Below are 16,458 nucleotides of genomic sequence, written 5' to 3' on the forward strand. Positions count from 1 at the left end.
ATGCATCTATGCTCTGAAAAGAGCATAGATGAAGAGTACAGATGAAGAGTGCACGTGAACAGCACAAATCGTTTTCTTCTTCTTTTTCAATCCTGTCACTCCGGAGTAAGGCGGAATAAACCGTACAAATAATTAAACCACAACTCGCGAGCCAGTCAATGGAGTTGTTATCTTGAAACAAACTGGCTTGTCTAGGTTTTATTTTGGAGCTTTTCCTCCTAGACCACTTGCTAGGCTCGTGAGACTCAGCTTCCCATCCTTTCAATCTTGCAAGCAAAACGCCTCTTTCGCCGAATCTACCATTCCGTACAAAATCTGTCTTCATCACCATTGATGACTTTACCCGTAGCCCTGGGTAAGGCGACTGTGTTATTTCCCACAGTACTAAGACTCCAGCAGAACTTATTCACTTCATAAAATGTCTTCTTGTTGTTATCCTTCATTTTTGTAAAGCTTGATGTTTACTGATTTATGATTGCTCCTTCAGTATTTTTCAGCAGTAGGACTCCGGTAGAACTTAATCACTGTGTAAAACGTCGTCTTCTTGTTATTCTTCATGTTTGTAAAGCATGAGTTTACTCATTGATGGTTGCTTCTTGCTTTCTTCGGTATTTTAATGTTTCTTAACATCAAATTAAATTGTTGATGAAGAATATTTTCTTGCGGACGACATTAATGCCGGCGGCACTCGTTGTTTTTATAAAAATGTATTATTAACTTTAAAATTGCATTCGGTAAAAATAGTCTTTGAAAAATATAAGAAAAAATGTTTTTTGGGGTTTTATATCGTCTTACAATTGCAATGAAATTTGCAACAAAAATTTTAATTCAACACAAAACGTGCATTTTTTATATATTTTGGGTAATAACAAAGAATATTGAAAAAATAGTCATTGATAAGGAGCAAAACAATTTCTAATTTAACGAGGTATTTGACGAGAACTCAACGTAATTAAAAGTAAATTAAAAATGTTATTTTTGATATATTAAAAAACTGTTTTAAATTAAAACTTTTCTCTTCATATAAAATGTCTTGTAACGGCCTGACTTCAATATCGAACGCGGACTGGTTTGCCGGATCGGGAGTTCGATGAAAGGCCCAGAGACAATAATCAGTTTGTACTACACACGGGTTATTTATTTTATTTGACTCGGGATTCGGTATTACACACACAATGTATATCGCAACGCGGTATATGACAACGGCCGGGAGTGCATGTGCACTCGGCGTTCGATTCGGGATTCGGTACGACGCACAGTATAACGCAACGCGGTATGTTGCAACGCTCGGCAGTGCATGTGCACTCGGTACGCTCGGGAATAAGACGGGACGCGGCTTTACAGATTATAACGAAACGCGGTATATTACAACGGTCGGGGTGCATATGCAAGGACGGGACGCGGCTTTACAAAGTGTAGCGGAACGCGGTATATTACAACGGTCGGGGTGCATATGCAAGAACGGGACGCGGCTTTACAAAGTGTAGCGGAACGCGGTATATTACAACGGCCGGGTGTGCATGTGCACTCGGCGCTACGCGAAATACGACGGGACGCGGTCTTACAGCAAATGATGGGCCGCGGTATTACGACGCTCGGCAGTGCATGTGCACTCGGTGCTACGCGAAGTAATCCGGAGCGCGATAGGAGTGCGGGGTCCCAGGGTCACGGCAGCGAGAACCCTCGCTACGAGGCTGAGCACGCTCGACCTCGTCGGGCCGTGGCCGTCGGGCGTAAGTGGGCGGGAGTTCGGGGACACTTGAGAACTCTCATTCGAGGCCCACACTCTGGACTTCGTTTGGCGTGTCGCCCTAGGAGCTGGCGGGTAGGCTTCGTCAGGAACAGCGGGATGCCGTGGTGTAGACGAAGTGCCGTCTTGCCGCGCGTGCCGGCTTATATACCGCGCGGCGCGGCGCGTTCGGCAGGAGGGAGGCCGATCGTCAGGCGTGTCGCGTGGTGGTGGGAGCGGCGCGATCCCGCGCGTTCGTCTTCGGCGGAGATCGGCTCCCGTCGGCGCTCGTCGGCGCCGTGCGAGAAGGCACCGGTGCGGCGGGTTTCCTGCGCACACGGTGCGTTTCGGAGATTTAAAAAATGTGGGCGCACCGCGCCCTGTCCTCGCCCGACGGAGGATCGGTCGGGCGGCATCCGGCGGGTGGTGGCCGGGAGCGATGCCTTAGCGTAAGGGGCGCATCGTTACAGTCTTTTTTAAATTGCTTTACATTATTTTATTCACACATTCACAAAATTCTAAGTAAGATATACACAACATCTTGGCAAAATTAAAACATTCCGTATTTTGTTTTAATAATATTCTGCTTTTATTATTTTGTTGCTTCCTCATAGAGGAAGCTTTGTTTTCGTCAATTTCGTATATAAACCTTTGATTGCGTATAAAGTTGGGTCTAGTCAACCAAATTTAAAAGAATTATATATGAAATAGGGGTTGAAGAAACCAAAGAAAAGATTGTTTTTTGAGTTTTTGATGTTAATATGTTCAGAGTGTTCTAAAATGTCGAAATATCGCATTAAAATCGCATGTCCGTATGTGTGTGTGTGTGTGTGTGTGTGCGTGTGTGTGTGTGTGTGTGTGTGTGCGGACTTAATGTCCGTGGTTGCTTTAACTTCCGCAAATATTGAGATATCGGGCTGGTTTTTTTTAATCGATAGAGTATCATTCAAGGAAGGTTGGTATTGAATTTGGCGATGATCGGTAAAGGGGTTTTTTTTTTAAATTTTGAATTTTTTTAAAAATGTCCGTGGTTGCTCTAACTTTTGCAAATATTGAGTTATCGGGCTTAATTTTTTTTTAATCGATAGAGTATCATTTAAGGAAGGTTGGTATTGAATTTGGCGATGATCGGTAAAGGGGTTCTTTTTAAAAAAATTTTTGAATTTTTTTAGAAATGCCCGTGGTTGCTCTAACTTTTATAAATTTTAAAATATTGCGCTATTTCTAATTTTATTATATTTTTCAGTCTTTTCTACCCCTATTTTATATATAATTCTTTAAAAAAAATTCTTTAAAAAAATTTTTGAATTTTTTTAGAAATGTCCGTGGTTGCTCTAATTTCCGCAAATATTGAGATATCGGGTTGAATTTTTTTTTAATCGATAGAGTATCATTTAAGAAAGGTTCGTATTTCAATTTGGCGATAATCGGTAAAGGGGTTTTTTTCTAAATATTGGGCTATTTCTAATTTTATTATATTCTTCAGTCTTTTCTACCCCTATTTTATATATAATACTTTAAGATTTGGTTGATTATCGGTATATCTAATAATCGGTAAAAGAGTTCTTTCTTTATAAAATTTTTTTTTTTTTGAGAATTGGTGAAGGGATTACCGATTTCTGCTTAAAAAATGTATAAGACGTACATGTAATTTTATATAGAGTATCATTAAAATAAAGTTGTTTTGAATTTTACGAGGGTCGGTGAAAGGGTTATCGATTTTTGCTTAAAAAATGTGTAAGTTATTTGATGGATAGAATATTATTTAAGGAAGGTATTGAATTTGGCGATGATCAGTGAAGGAGTTACCGATTTCTGCTCAAAAAGTTACATGTATAAGTTGTATATGTAATTTTATATAGAGTATCATTAAAAGAAGGTTGGTATTGAATTTGGCGATAATCGGTAAAAAGATTCTTTCTTTATAAAATTTTGAATTTTTTTAGAAATGCCCCTGGTTGTTCTTATTTTTGTAAATTTTGAAATATTGGACTATTTCTAATTTTATTATATTTTTTAGTCTTTTTTATCCTTATTTCATATATAATTCTTTAAGATTTGGTTGATCGGTTCTTGAGTTAAAGGCATTTAAAATGTTGAAAAATTCAATATAAAGAAAGAACCTTTTTACCGATTATCGCCAAATTCAATACCAATCTTTTTTTAATGATACTCTATATAAAATTAACGATTATGTATATTAAGCAAAAATCGGTAACTCCTTCACCGATCCTCACCAAATTCAATACTTTTCTTAAATGATACTTTATCCATCAAATAACTTACACATTTTTTAAGCAGAAATCGTTACACATTTTTTAAGCAAAAATCGGTAACCCATTTACCTCGCAAAATTCAAAACCTTTTTTTAATAATACTCTATATAAAATTACATGTACCTCTTATACACTTTTCAAGCAGAAATCGGTAATCCCTTCACCGATCCTCGCCAAATTAAATAACAATCTTCCTTAATGATACTCTATCCATTAAATAACTTAGGGTAGATTGAGGCGAATCGGATTAATATAAGTTTTAAGACAATTTTCGTTAGTGTTTTATTTTAAACGAGCTATTTTATCGTGCTAATTAGTAATCCGATTTGCCTCGGTCTACCCTATTCATTTTTTAGGCAGAAATCGGTAACCCTTTCACTAATCTTCGCCAAATTCAAAACTACCTCCCTTTAATGATACCTTATATATAAGATTACGTGTATGATTTGTACACTTTTTAGGCAAAAATTGGTAACCCCTTCACCGATCATTGCCAAATTCAACACCAATTTATCTTTAATGATACTCTATCCATAAAAAAAGTGTGCAAGTAGAAACTTGCACATTGCTTCCTCATAGTTTTTAAGTGTGCAAGTAGAAACTTGCACATTGCTTCCTCATAGTTTTTAAGTGTGAAAGTAGAAACTTGCACATTGCTTCCTCATAGTTTTTAAATGTGCAAGTAGAAACTTGTACATTGCTTCCTCATAGTATTTAAGTGTGCAAGTGGAAACTTGTACATTGCTTTCTCATAGTTTTTAAGTGTGCAAGTAGAAACTTGTTTAAGTGAGCAAGTAGAAACTTGTACATTGCTTCCTCTATGAGAAAGCCAAATTAATAAATATCTACTAATAATTATGCATAAAAAAACAGGCTTCCTCATAGAGGAAGCAATGTGTCAATGTCTTACAAAATTGAGTTTTGTAAGATTTTCTTTCTCTTCTAAAGTAAAATCGGAATGCAGCGTAAACCATTCTTCTTTTAACCTGTTTTCATCGAAACCACTTAACTTTCTTGCAATAAAAATAACATCGTTAAAGGATGTTTCTCTGTTAATAGTATCAAATAAAGCTATGTGTGGTTGGAAAACTTCTAATTTATACAAAAATACGTTATTAACAGGTAACCTCTTTCTAATTTCCTCGGCAGCAGTGATGTAAAACTGCAAACAATTTTGTCTAAGATATTCTTCGCATTTTGTTCCCAAAGTTATATTATCAAGATGGTTCTCTTTTTCATGAAATGATATATTTGTATAAAGCACATCTTTTAATAATTCTGGCCTTAAAAAGTTTTGAGAGATTTGCACGAGGAAAGTAACGGATCTAGATTGTAGTAAATGAATTCTTGTTTCATGAGCTTGGAAAAAGGCATTAAATGAATTTAAAAAATTTAAAACATATTTCAGAAATAGGAAGTACGCTTTTGTATCTACATTTTGCATCAAAGACAATAAATATTCCCCAGACCCCTTTGCTTTTTCAACCACGACCATTTCAGTAAGGAAATTTCTTAGTGTATCCCACGACTCAAGAACTCTGTCAATACATGAATAACGCGAAAGCCAGCGAGTTTCGCATAACTTCAAAATTTTGTGATTTGTATCTTGAAAACATTCGCAAAATTCATTGAAAATAGCTGAACGCTTTGGACTACTGTTAACTTGCAATTTTTCTCAGAAATACTTTGCAGATATCAGGCATTTTAGAGCACGCAGCGTGCGCAGCTAATGCAGAACAATGGCAAGGACATGAAAATGTTAATAATTTTTTGCATTTTGATTCAAGTTTTGTTTTGAAAGATAAATATTTTCCTGTCATGACAGACGCATTGTCGCATGACAGAGCAATAATATTTAAAAATGGAATCTGAAGTTTATGCATTTCAGTTTGAAATGCATTGAATAACTTTTCTGCACTACAATCTTTTGCATCAATATCAATTAACTTTACTAATTGTGACCGAATATCTAAAGTTTCGCGATCAACATATCGAACAAGAAACTTCATCCATTTTTCATTTGTTATGTCAGATGTTTCGTCAATAAAAATAGAAAATTTACTATTTTGTATATGTTTTACTACACGTTCTGTCTCAACCGGACACAAAACATTCGAAATAATTTTTGTGCATTTCGTTTGACCTAAATGCAAGTTTTTCAAGACTTTAGGTTTATCTCCTATGTTTTGGCAAAGCTTGACAAGTCCTTTTGCAGCTTGAAACGGAAGATTATTTTCAGCAATGTATGCGGTTACTCGGATCTCCGCTGATTTTACTTCCTCATCAAACGTCAAAAGCGGATTATCAATTTGCGTATTTAAATCTGGGTTCGATTTGTTTGTTTCTATATGACTTTTTTCAGATTTTTTTCTGTGCATTGCGGATTCTGCGTGTAGATATATTTGTGATAGACCACCAGTCGAAATAAAAATTGATCTATCACAAATCAAGCAAAAAAATACATTTGCGTTGTTTGGTACTTCGCGTAACCAGAATTTAAATTCGTCTATGTCGAGCCATTGTGGCCTAAATGTTCTTGTTTTTTTATCTTGTAAGTTTTTATTACCAGTACACGAAACATTTTCTTTCATATTATTTTTATGACACGCAGAATCCGCATGCCTGGAAACGTGTGATGAACACGAAAAGTTTTTATTGCATACGTTGCAATAAAAAAGGGTGTTATCAATTTCTTTATTAATTTATTACTAATAATAAACCGCAAATATAAAATAAAAACTGAAAGTCATCGTTTAATTTTACATTTTTATGATATTAAGTCAGCAAATGTATTCCAACAATATGTACAGATATTTATTAAAATAAATGGATTAAAAATATATAATCGTATATGGTAAAGAGAAAATATAAATTACGCAGTGTACTGATGATGTACAGTAATATATTTTTATTTAAAAAAATGTAAGAATTGCAAACAGAAGTCATCTTTCTAATTTAATAACAAGATTTTTTTAGAAGAAAGCGTACATATTGGCCAAGAGTGGATTTCTATTATTTACGCTTTTTCTGTTTTTTATTTCTTTACTTAATTTATATAGGTTATTTTCAGAATAAAGATAATATAATTTCATTAGACATCATTTATGTAATTAATCAATTTTACTAACATTTTTTGTTAGTAAAATTTATTAATTACATAAATGATTTTTTCATTATTTTTAAATAATTAAGAGACACAGTGTATCGCGCCTAGTGTGGGAAGGGATATTTTATTCATCTGCAATGTCATAATATATATTTTATTCATAAATCAACATCAGAAGGGATACGCGAGACATAATAGACGAGCCAAGTCAGCCGACGCGCTAACGCATACGACTTTCGATGAATCGGCTATGGCTACGCTACGACTCGCGGAAGAACGAGACATCCGAGTGTATGTCTGCACTCTTCTACCCGCCCGAAGCTGGCCGAGCCGCCGCCGAGCGCCCAGCGCACACGTACACGGCTCCGTCAGCTGTGTGCGTGTCCCCCACCAGGCGCGCAGGCAGCGGGCAAAACAGCACCATTGGCATCTCTGCTGTGGATTAGCGAAGCATCATTATTCTTACTATACGTTGATGGAATATATCCAACTATCAAAGGTCTCTACGCCTTTTTATCGTGTATATGGATCCCTACCATATAGTGTTTCATCATTATATCGCGCTATTGTTATTGATAATCGAAGCATCTTTTTAGCCTATACTCAATTCTATAACGTATACATTTCGCTTAAGTATCATCATTTGTTTTTCTTGTGTAAACAGTAAAGGACTCCATGTTGTCTCTTTGTTTCTATCTGAGTGAAAGGAAACAAAAACTTCTCATTCAGTAGCACCGTAGAAAGCGTCACGAACGGATAGGACGACTTTATTTCGATTAAAAATAAAATTTGAAAATGAATAGTACCAATAAACTTCCAAAACAAAGCCGGAAAAATTGGGATTTATTATCGAATAAACAAAAAAGAATTCGCCAACAAGCGCATTATGATGCGATTAAAAGTGCCGTCGAATGTACACCAAGTACATTTTAGTACATCTTCAAATCAATCAATTATCGAAAACTGTGCAGTTAGTGCATTAAGTAGTAAGTGTGATAACAAGACAATAAGTGCGAGTGACAATAATTTTCATGAAGAAACTGATGTTGACATTGGTGATATTGATAAAGATATCAATGTTTGTGTTGACCGAGACGACGATGATTCTTTTCACAGCAGTGATGACGATTATTATGATGATGACGACAATTATGATAGTGATAATTCAAATGGTGCATTCGTCAATACTCAAGATCAATTTACTACTGACTTACCCAGGATGTGTGTTAAAACCAAGATAACTCACCGATGGTGCTAATATTTATAATAATGTTCGTTGCGATGTGTGGCCGATACAATTCCGAATAATAAATATAACCGATAAACGCCCAATGATAGCAGGCCTTTATCAAGGAAAAAAACAACCTGGTGATTTCAAAGACTTTTTCGCTGATTTTAATAAGGAAATCATCGAATTAACAAATACAGGATTAATATTTAATGGACAAAATATTAAATTACAGTTAACCCTTTGCGGCACAGCGGGATAGAATCTATCCCACCTAGATTACCACCATTTTTTCCGTTTTTAAGCCAGTTTTTAATCGATTTTTTCGGGTTTTTTTGTAATTTCAATATCGTAACATGTCAGAGAATCTAAAATTACACGCAATTGGTGAATATTGTCACCGAATTTGTTGATATCAATAAACAAATGCTAAAAAATATCACTTTTTAAGCGAAAAATTTATTATTAGGAAAAGTATTTACCGAATTCATGTATAATATCATACATAGGGGTTTTCGGGGTCGCTGATCACGAATATGACCTCAGATTTTCAAAATTCAAAATGGCGGATCCAATATGGCGGACCGAATTCGTAAAAAGTTTCTTGATCAAGCTGAAATTTGTCACTCGGGGGTTTCCGGGGTCGCTAATCACGAATATGACCTCAGATTTTCAAAATTTAAAATGGCGGATCCAATATGGCGGACCGAATTCGTAAAAATTTTTACCATAACCACCATTATTTTATGACATTGATCCGCTATATTGGATCCGCCATTTTTAATTTTGAAAATCTGAGGTCATATTCGTGATCGGCGACCTTGAAAACCCCCGAATGACAAATTTCAGTTTGAGCAAGAAACTTTTTACGAATTCGGTCCGCCATATTGGATCCGCCATTTTTAATTTTGAAAATCTGAGGTCATATTCGTGATCGGCGACCCCGAAAACCCCCGAATAACAAATTTCAGTTTGAGCAAGAAACTTTTTACGAATTCGGTCCGCCATATTGGATCCGCCATTTTAAATTTTGAAAATCTGAGGTCATATTCGTGATCAGCGACCCCGAAAACCCTCGAGTGACAAATTTCAGCTTGAGCAAGAAACTTTTTACGAATTCGGTCCGCCATATTGGATCCGCCATTTTGAATTTTAAAAATCTGAGGTCATATTCGTGATCAGCGACCCCGAAAACCCCCGAGTAACAAATTTCAGCTGTTTTCCGTGTAAAGAAAAATGTATGCTTCAAAGGGTTAAATGCATTTATAGCCGACACTCCAGCAAAGCACCATTGTCTTAATATTAAAGGTCATGGTGGTTATTACAGCTGCCCAAAATGCAAAATTTGTGGAGAACGTCATAAGAACCACCGTACCCATGTGTACAAAGGAATAGGCTACGCTCTTAGGACCGATCAAGAATTCATTTATTTTCAGAATAATGCTGGGAATAATGACGACGGACATTATAATGGGATTTCGGCTCTCTACAATTTACCCATGGGATTAGTGAGTCAAGTAGTAATTGACTATATGCATGGAGTGTGTATTGGAGTCGTCAAGAAAACTTTAGTGGATGCGTGGATCGAAGGAAAACACAAGACAAGACCATTGAATGTAGAAACGAAAAACTGTATTTCCGAACGTTTGTTAACGATAGCTACCTAATGCCCAAAAGAATTTGCACGTCGTCCACGAGGTTTAAATGACTGTCATTGATTTAAAGCAACAGAATATCGTCAATTTTTATTGTATACATCACCGACCGTATTATTAGATTTATTTGGAAATGATACTAGGATGTTACATTTTTTAAAACTGCATTGTGCTATTCGCCTCTTAATCAAGCCAAAACCGAACGACAATGAAATTGATAAAGCACATAAATTATTAGAAGCATTTGTTTGCAATTGCATTGAATTTACGGACGAAATTATTTATCATGCAATGTACACTGTTTAATTCATCTCGCTGAAGATGTTCGTAGATTTGGCCCCCTGGATCATTTTTTATGCTTTCCATTTGAAAACAATATGACTTTTTTCCGGAAGATTATTAGGAGTCGAACGAAGGAATTAATTCAAATTTATACATGTCGAAAGATGAGTAGAGGGGATACGCACCATAGAAACGCTACGTACGTGTGCACTCGGTGGCCATCTTTCGACGGGACCGCGTCTCCCATCTCTGATTTTGCATCTCTGAATCGGATACGGAGTGAGTGTTTTCTATGAGTATTGTGTACGCAATAGAGAAAGAGCGATTATTCACTGGAATTTTCCTCAAACGGGAGGCGATCCTAATAGATCAGCTGGCGAGGGCCGCAAAGAGCCACGAGACAGAGAGCATTGGGCCCCTTTCTTTTTATGAAGCAAAGAATCGACACAGTGTGAAAGAGGAATCACTCGTCTCTTCGGAAGTGTAATTTGTACAACTGAGTGAGTTTATCCTGTCTACACGATATTTATATGTCCAAAAAAATATATAAATTATTATTTATAATAATCTGAAGGACAACCCAGAAAACACGATAGGCGCCAAGACGTCCTGTTGCCTACCATGTTTTGTACCAATACATTGTTGGCTTTCAGGCAGCGAAGCACTGTATTATGTTATGGAGCCTCAAGGTCCTCAAGGTTTTGAGGGATGGGAGAGGAGAGCAAAGAAGAGAGGAGGAGGGGGGAGAGAAAAGGGGGGAACAGAATAGTCCCACCGCGATGGTTGATGTTCCCCGGGTGGAAGACCAGCCCGAGGAAGAAGTGTGCGTCGTCGATGGCAAACAGTGCAATCTGGAGAAGTTTAAGTCCAATATCAATGCGGAGAATAGGTACAGTCAGAACAAGCGAATGGAGGGAGGGGAGGGGAGAGGGAGGAAGGGGGAGAGAGAAAAAAGGAGAGAATGGAGCGTGGCTTTTTGGAACGTGGCCGGGCTAGAGAACAAGGATAAGGAGTTCTGGACAGGGTTGAGGGGGTGGGATGTGATGGTGATCATGGAAACATGGTTGGATGACAGAGGGTGGAAAAGAGTGAAGGAGAGACTACCGGGAGGGTATGAATGGGGAATGTAAGCAGCGAGGAGAGAAAATAAGAAGGGAAGAGCGATGGGGGGAATGGTCATGGGTATAAAGGAGTTGGTGGAGAAGGGGGAAGGGATAATGGGGGCGGGAGAGGGGATTGTGACGGGAAGGGTGAGGGTGTGGGAGGAGAGATGGAGGATAGTGGGAGTCTACGCAGGAGAGGGCGTGGAGAAGGCGCTGAGGGGGCTGGAACGATGGGTGGAGGACAGGGAGACAGGAGTCAGAGTGTTGATAGGAGGGGACTTCAACGCGAGGACAGGGGAGGAAGGGGGAGAATTGGGAGGGGAGGAGGGGGAAGAAGGGAGTGGGGGGCAAGGAAAGAGACGGTCAAAGGACCGGACGGTAAATAGGGAGGGAAGGATGATGTTGGAGTTCCTGGGGGAAAGAGGGTGGTGCATCTTCAACGGGAACACAAGGGGGGACGAAGAGGGAGAGTTTACATATATCGGGGGAAGGGGATGCACAGTGATAGATTATGTAATTGGGGAGGGAGGGGTAAAGGATAAAGTGGAAAGGATGGAGATCGGGGACAGGGTGGACTCTGACCATCAACCGGTGGAGGTATGGTTAAAAGGGGAGTGGGTGGGATGGAAGGGGAACAAGGGAGGTGAAAAGAATTGGAGGAGTGTATGGAGTGAAGAAGGGAAAAATAGGTTCAGGCAGAAGCTGGGAGGGGTAGAGTTGGTGGAAAGGGGGCTGGAAGAGGAATGGAAGGAGATGGAGGGGAGGTTGAAGGGGGTAATGAAAGAGACGGAGGACGAGCTAAATAAGGAGGAAAAGAGGAAAATGGGCTGGTGGGATGAGGAGTGTTTAGAGAAAAAGAGGGAGGCAAGAAGAGAATTAAGGAAATGGAGAGAGGAGGGAGGGATGGAGGAGGAATATAAAAGGAGGAAGCAAGAGTTCAGAGAGATGTGTAAGAGGAAAAAGAAGGAGGAGAATAACAGATGGGAAAAAAAGGCGGCGGAAGTAAGCAGAGAAAGTGATGTATGGAAAATAGTTAACAAGGAGAGGAAAAAAAGGAGGAAAGTGACGGAAGGGATAGAGATGGCGGAGTGGAAAGAGCATTTTAAGAGGCTACTTGGGGGGTGAAAGGAAGGGTCGTCAAAGGAGGAGGAGAAAAGAGGCGGGAGGGAGAGGGAGGTGAAGAGAAAATAAGTAAGGAGGAAGTGAGAAGGGTCGTAAGGAAAATGAAGGAGGGAAAGGCGGCGGGGATAGACGGTATCCCGAGCGAGGTGTGGAAGCACGGAGGAGAAGAGTTGGAGGAGTGGGTGAGAGGGTTTTGCAACAAAGTCTGAAGGGGAGGAGGGTAGCCGGAGAGCTGGAAGGAGGGGGTGATTGTGCCCATAGTGAAGAAGGGGGAAGGAGAGAGGGTAGAAGAGTATAGGGGGATTACCCTGCTATCCACCTTATACAAGGTGTACGTGGCGGTGTTGACAGAAAGGCTGAGGGAGGAGGTGGAGCACAAGGGGATCATCCCGCCGAATCAAACGGGATTCAGGAAGGGGATGGGAACAGTAAACAACATCTATGTGCTTAACTATCTAGTGAATAGACAATTGGGAAGGAAGGGAGAAAAGGTGGTGGCGTTGTTTGTGGATTTAAAGGCGGCGTTTGACTCGGTGGATAGGGAGGTGTTGATTGAGGCGCTGAGGGAGAGGGGGGTTAGGGTGTGACCGAACATTTGATCTTGGATGTGTGTAGGACTTACTTGGATATAAGTAATTATGGTCGCCACTGTGTTTTAAGCGATTACACAGAACGCTAATATTCTCGGTCGCCTTGACGAGAAGCTTCCTTCCTTCCTTCCTTATATATTATCTTCAGGCTGCGTGGCTCGTTACGTTTTTAGGCACGATGTCATCTGACAAGGGCACGTACTCGCACTCGGTTCGCGTTTCGGATATTGGAATTATCGGATAGGAAATGTAAATGAATATTGAGATTTGTATTGATTTAACAATAACAAAAATAAAATATATATTTGCTTTGGCACAAAGTACACGAAATAAAGAGATAAGTGATCTCTGAAACTGGCTGTTAACCGGGCTCAATCCCGAATCTTAAACTCTACTCGCTTTGTAAATACGCTACGCGAAAAACTATCTTTCCTCTGAACGTATCGCAAGATATTTCTGAGTAATTCTACAGGGAACGACCGACGTTTGCTCTTCGACGATTTCCCAGGGAAAGACCTCGAGCGGTTGCTCGGGCTAGCTTATATACCCTCGCTGGGCTGGCATTCCCACCCACAGGCTTCCAACCAATCAGAATCGGTTGCGAAGCTCGCATTCGCTTTCTCTTTCTATCATGTAGTCGACTGGTCTGAGCATGTTCAACGGAAACTCTCACGACGTAAACAAAGATATCATATTACCTCGCCGGCTAAAAGCTTGCGGCTACATCAAAGCAATGGAATTTAATTAATTTTTCAAAGAGACATGCGACTACATGAATAACATAACTTATTCCTTCAATGAACAAATATATGTAATAAAATGATGAATCCTGCGAATATCATTCCTGATATTAATTCCTGTCCTTTCCTTGATATATACATTCTTGCATACAATACAATAAGTACGGATGTCCCTGCTCATTACATAAGTATCTAATCCCGTATGTACATTCGTTCATGCATACATCAATTACTTCTCTTTTTATTTTCAGATTCATCACACTGGCTGTAAGATTCTTCAGGATTCACCAGGTAAGTATCGGTAAGTATGTAATACGCGAAATAATCGCTTTTCCCCCTTTTCAGGTAAAATAGTATAAAACGCTTCTAGCGCTTGTAAAAGGTATCCAACGCATTTATATATGTTCACGCTACATGATTCTATCATTAATATCTATTTAACACGCTTAATTCGAAATATCACGTAACTGACCTTCGGTAATACAATAATTATATACGTATCTAAATGCAATTCTGACTTTAGAAATGTCTTTCTTTTATCAACACAATATTTTCTGTGCAATAAAACACGCATATCTATATATATAAAAATCAATTATCTCATAAAATTAATAAAAATTTCTAATAGTGGCTCGAGTTGAGTAAACGATGGTTCGTTGGATTCGTTTTACTGTCAAGAACTTAAATCTATCGATAAAATATTAAAATTACGTTAATTACGGATTTTGACCCTGATAGGTGCACTTCTTAAATAATGAATTAAATTGAATTTAAATAGCATAGGAGGGTTTCTTACATCCCCCTGAACATGAATCTATCGCAATATTATGAAAATATTCGATAATTAACAATTTCACAAAAAATAGTAAAAATCCGCAATTTAGAGAAAATTCAAGTTTTTTCCTCATGGGTGACTTTAGTTAGTCTCTCTTAACGAGAATATGAAATAAAAACATTAAAATGTCAATTAATACGAGTTTTGACCCCGAATGGTCATTTTTTGAATTATGATGAAAATTGCATAAGTCACGTCAGATTCTCTTTCCATGTGTCCCCACGAACACGTACATATCGTCGAATTATCATAATTAGGCTTAATTACAATTTTCACCACTTTAGGGAAAATCTTTAAATAATTGAAAATTTCAAAATTAAACTACATAAATCGTTTCTAGGGATCATTAGAAATCGTTTAAGACGATTCGCAACTCAATCGGTCGCTAATTGGCAAAGTACATCTGAACAGGTGAAAACTCGTAATAACATGAAATATTGAAATTAAACTATATGGGCAGTCTCTCTGGGACTAGAGAAATCGTTTAAGCCCTTAAAATCAAAATCGCACCGTAAATGGCGAAGTTGCCCCTGAAAAGTGAAATCTTTAAATAAAGTGAAAAATCGCAAATAAACTATATAGACGGTCTCTCTAGGATCTAACAAAACGTTTGAGACCTTATTTAATAAAATCGCATCATTATTGGCAAAGTAGGCCTGTTTGAGATCGTGATCAGTCGCGATCATTCGCATCTCGAAAACCGCGTTCTGTTGCTCATTAGCGCATGCACGCCTGCGATAATTAATATTTGCTTAAATTATCGCATGAGATTTGTCACGGGAATATTCAGTATAGCATGGATCTTTCGTGATTAACATTCTGGCAACTTTAACTTGTCATCAATAATAAGGTCAGGCCTTGTTCGACGGCCCGAACGACCTATTTGTGCTTACGCAAAGGGAAGGATCCATGCTATAAACAAAGCAGTCAAAAACAAGTAACGATCGCTTCGGATCGACACTTGAAAACCGTGACGTAAGCACGGTGACGTGGGCCGCCGGTGGCCAATCACCCTCGCGAAATCATCAGTAACGAGCTTGGAGGGAGCCTCGTCTCGGAGGTAATAAAAGACCGCCGCTGCGCCGCGGAAGGTCTTGTCCGCCCTTTCGGCTTTTCGCTCGCAGATCACCCGCCAAGTATATTTCTATACGACCGCTGTATTCCGCTGTGTTACACCGCTTCCGCGTGGAATTTTCGCGCGCGCTTGCTTTCGCCGCTCTGCCGTTTCGCTGCTGTGCGCGCTCACGGCTTCGCTTTCTTCGCTGAAAGAAAGAACACTGTACATTTTGTAAATACAAAATTTATTTTTCGGTTACTTGCTGTGTCTTTATTTGTGGTCGTCTTCTACCTCGCGCTTTCTCGCGCTACCGCGTGCTCTCGAACAAGGCCTAAAAGTGTCAAAACTTAAAGTATTGCGATTTCTTTCAAATAAACCATATAGGCTTGTTCTGTGAGACGATACGAATGTGTCCATACCCTTTTTTAATCAAAATTATCCAAACTAAAGAATTTTATTCAAAAGTGTCAATTTTGTAAATATCGATCTAAAATCAATAACTGACATATTTTTGACGTCTGGCAATCACAAGTAACCAAGATCTATCGTTATCCGTGCGGATTTATCTTTCTTTCTACTAATCAGCTGATCGCACTTAATTTCATTCCGATGACAAAGTTAACATACATTGGGCACATTTGGACTCGTCTCGATTCACACAACGCGAATCTATCGAAATATGTCGTGAATAGACGTTGCTCTTACGCTGTTGGCCTATTTCATCCTGAAATCTCC

General features: G+C 38.7%; 1 protein-coding gene and 1 pseudogene across 1 annotated transcript; both read left to right on the forward strand.

Moving 5' to 3' along the window:
- Window positions 1–8,352: 8,352 nt before the first annotated feature.
- LOC139781462 (uncharacterized) lies at window positions 8,353–10,763 on the forward strand (annotated as a pseudogene).
- A 1,839-nt stretch (window positions 10,764–12,602) lies between these two features.
- On the forward strand, window positions 12,603–13,088 carry LOC139781463 (uncharacterized). Its single transcript, XM_071720318.1, has 2 exons — window positions 12,603–12,683; window positions 12,831–13,088. Exons 1-2 carry the CDS (start codon window positions 12,603–12,605, stop codon window positions 13,086–13,088), a joined length of 339 nt encoding a protein of 112 aa, XP_071576419.1.
- Window positions 13,089–16,458: the final 3,370 nt, after the last annotated feature.

Source organism: Temnothorax nylanderi, unplaced genomic scaffold (assembly GCF_030848795.1).
Source record: "Temnothorax nylanderi isolate EJ_2023f unplaced genomic scaffold, tnyl_v1.0 TNYL_tig0340_pilon, whole genome shotgun sequence".
Classification (NCBI taxonomy): domain Eukaryota; kingdom Metazoa; phylum Arthropoda; class Insecta; order Hymenoptera; family Formicidae; genus Temnothorax; species Temnothorax nylanderi.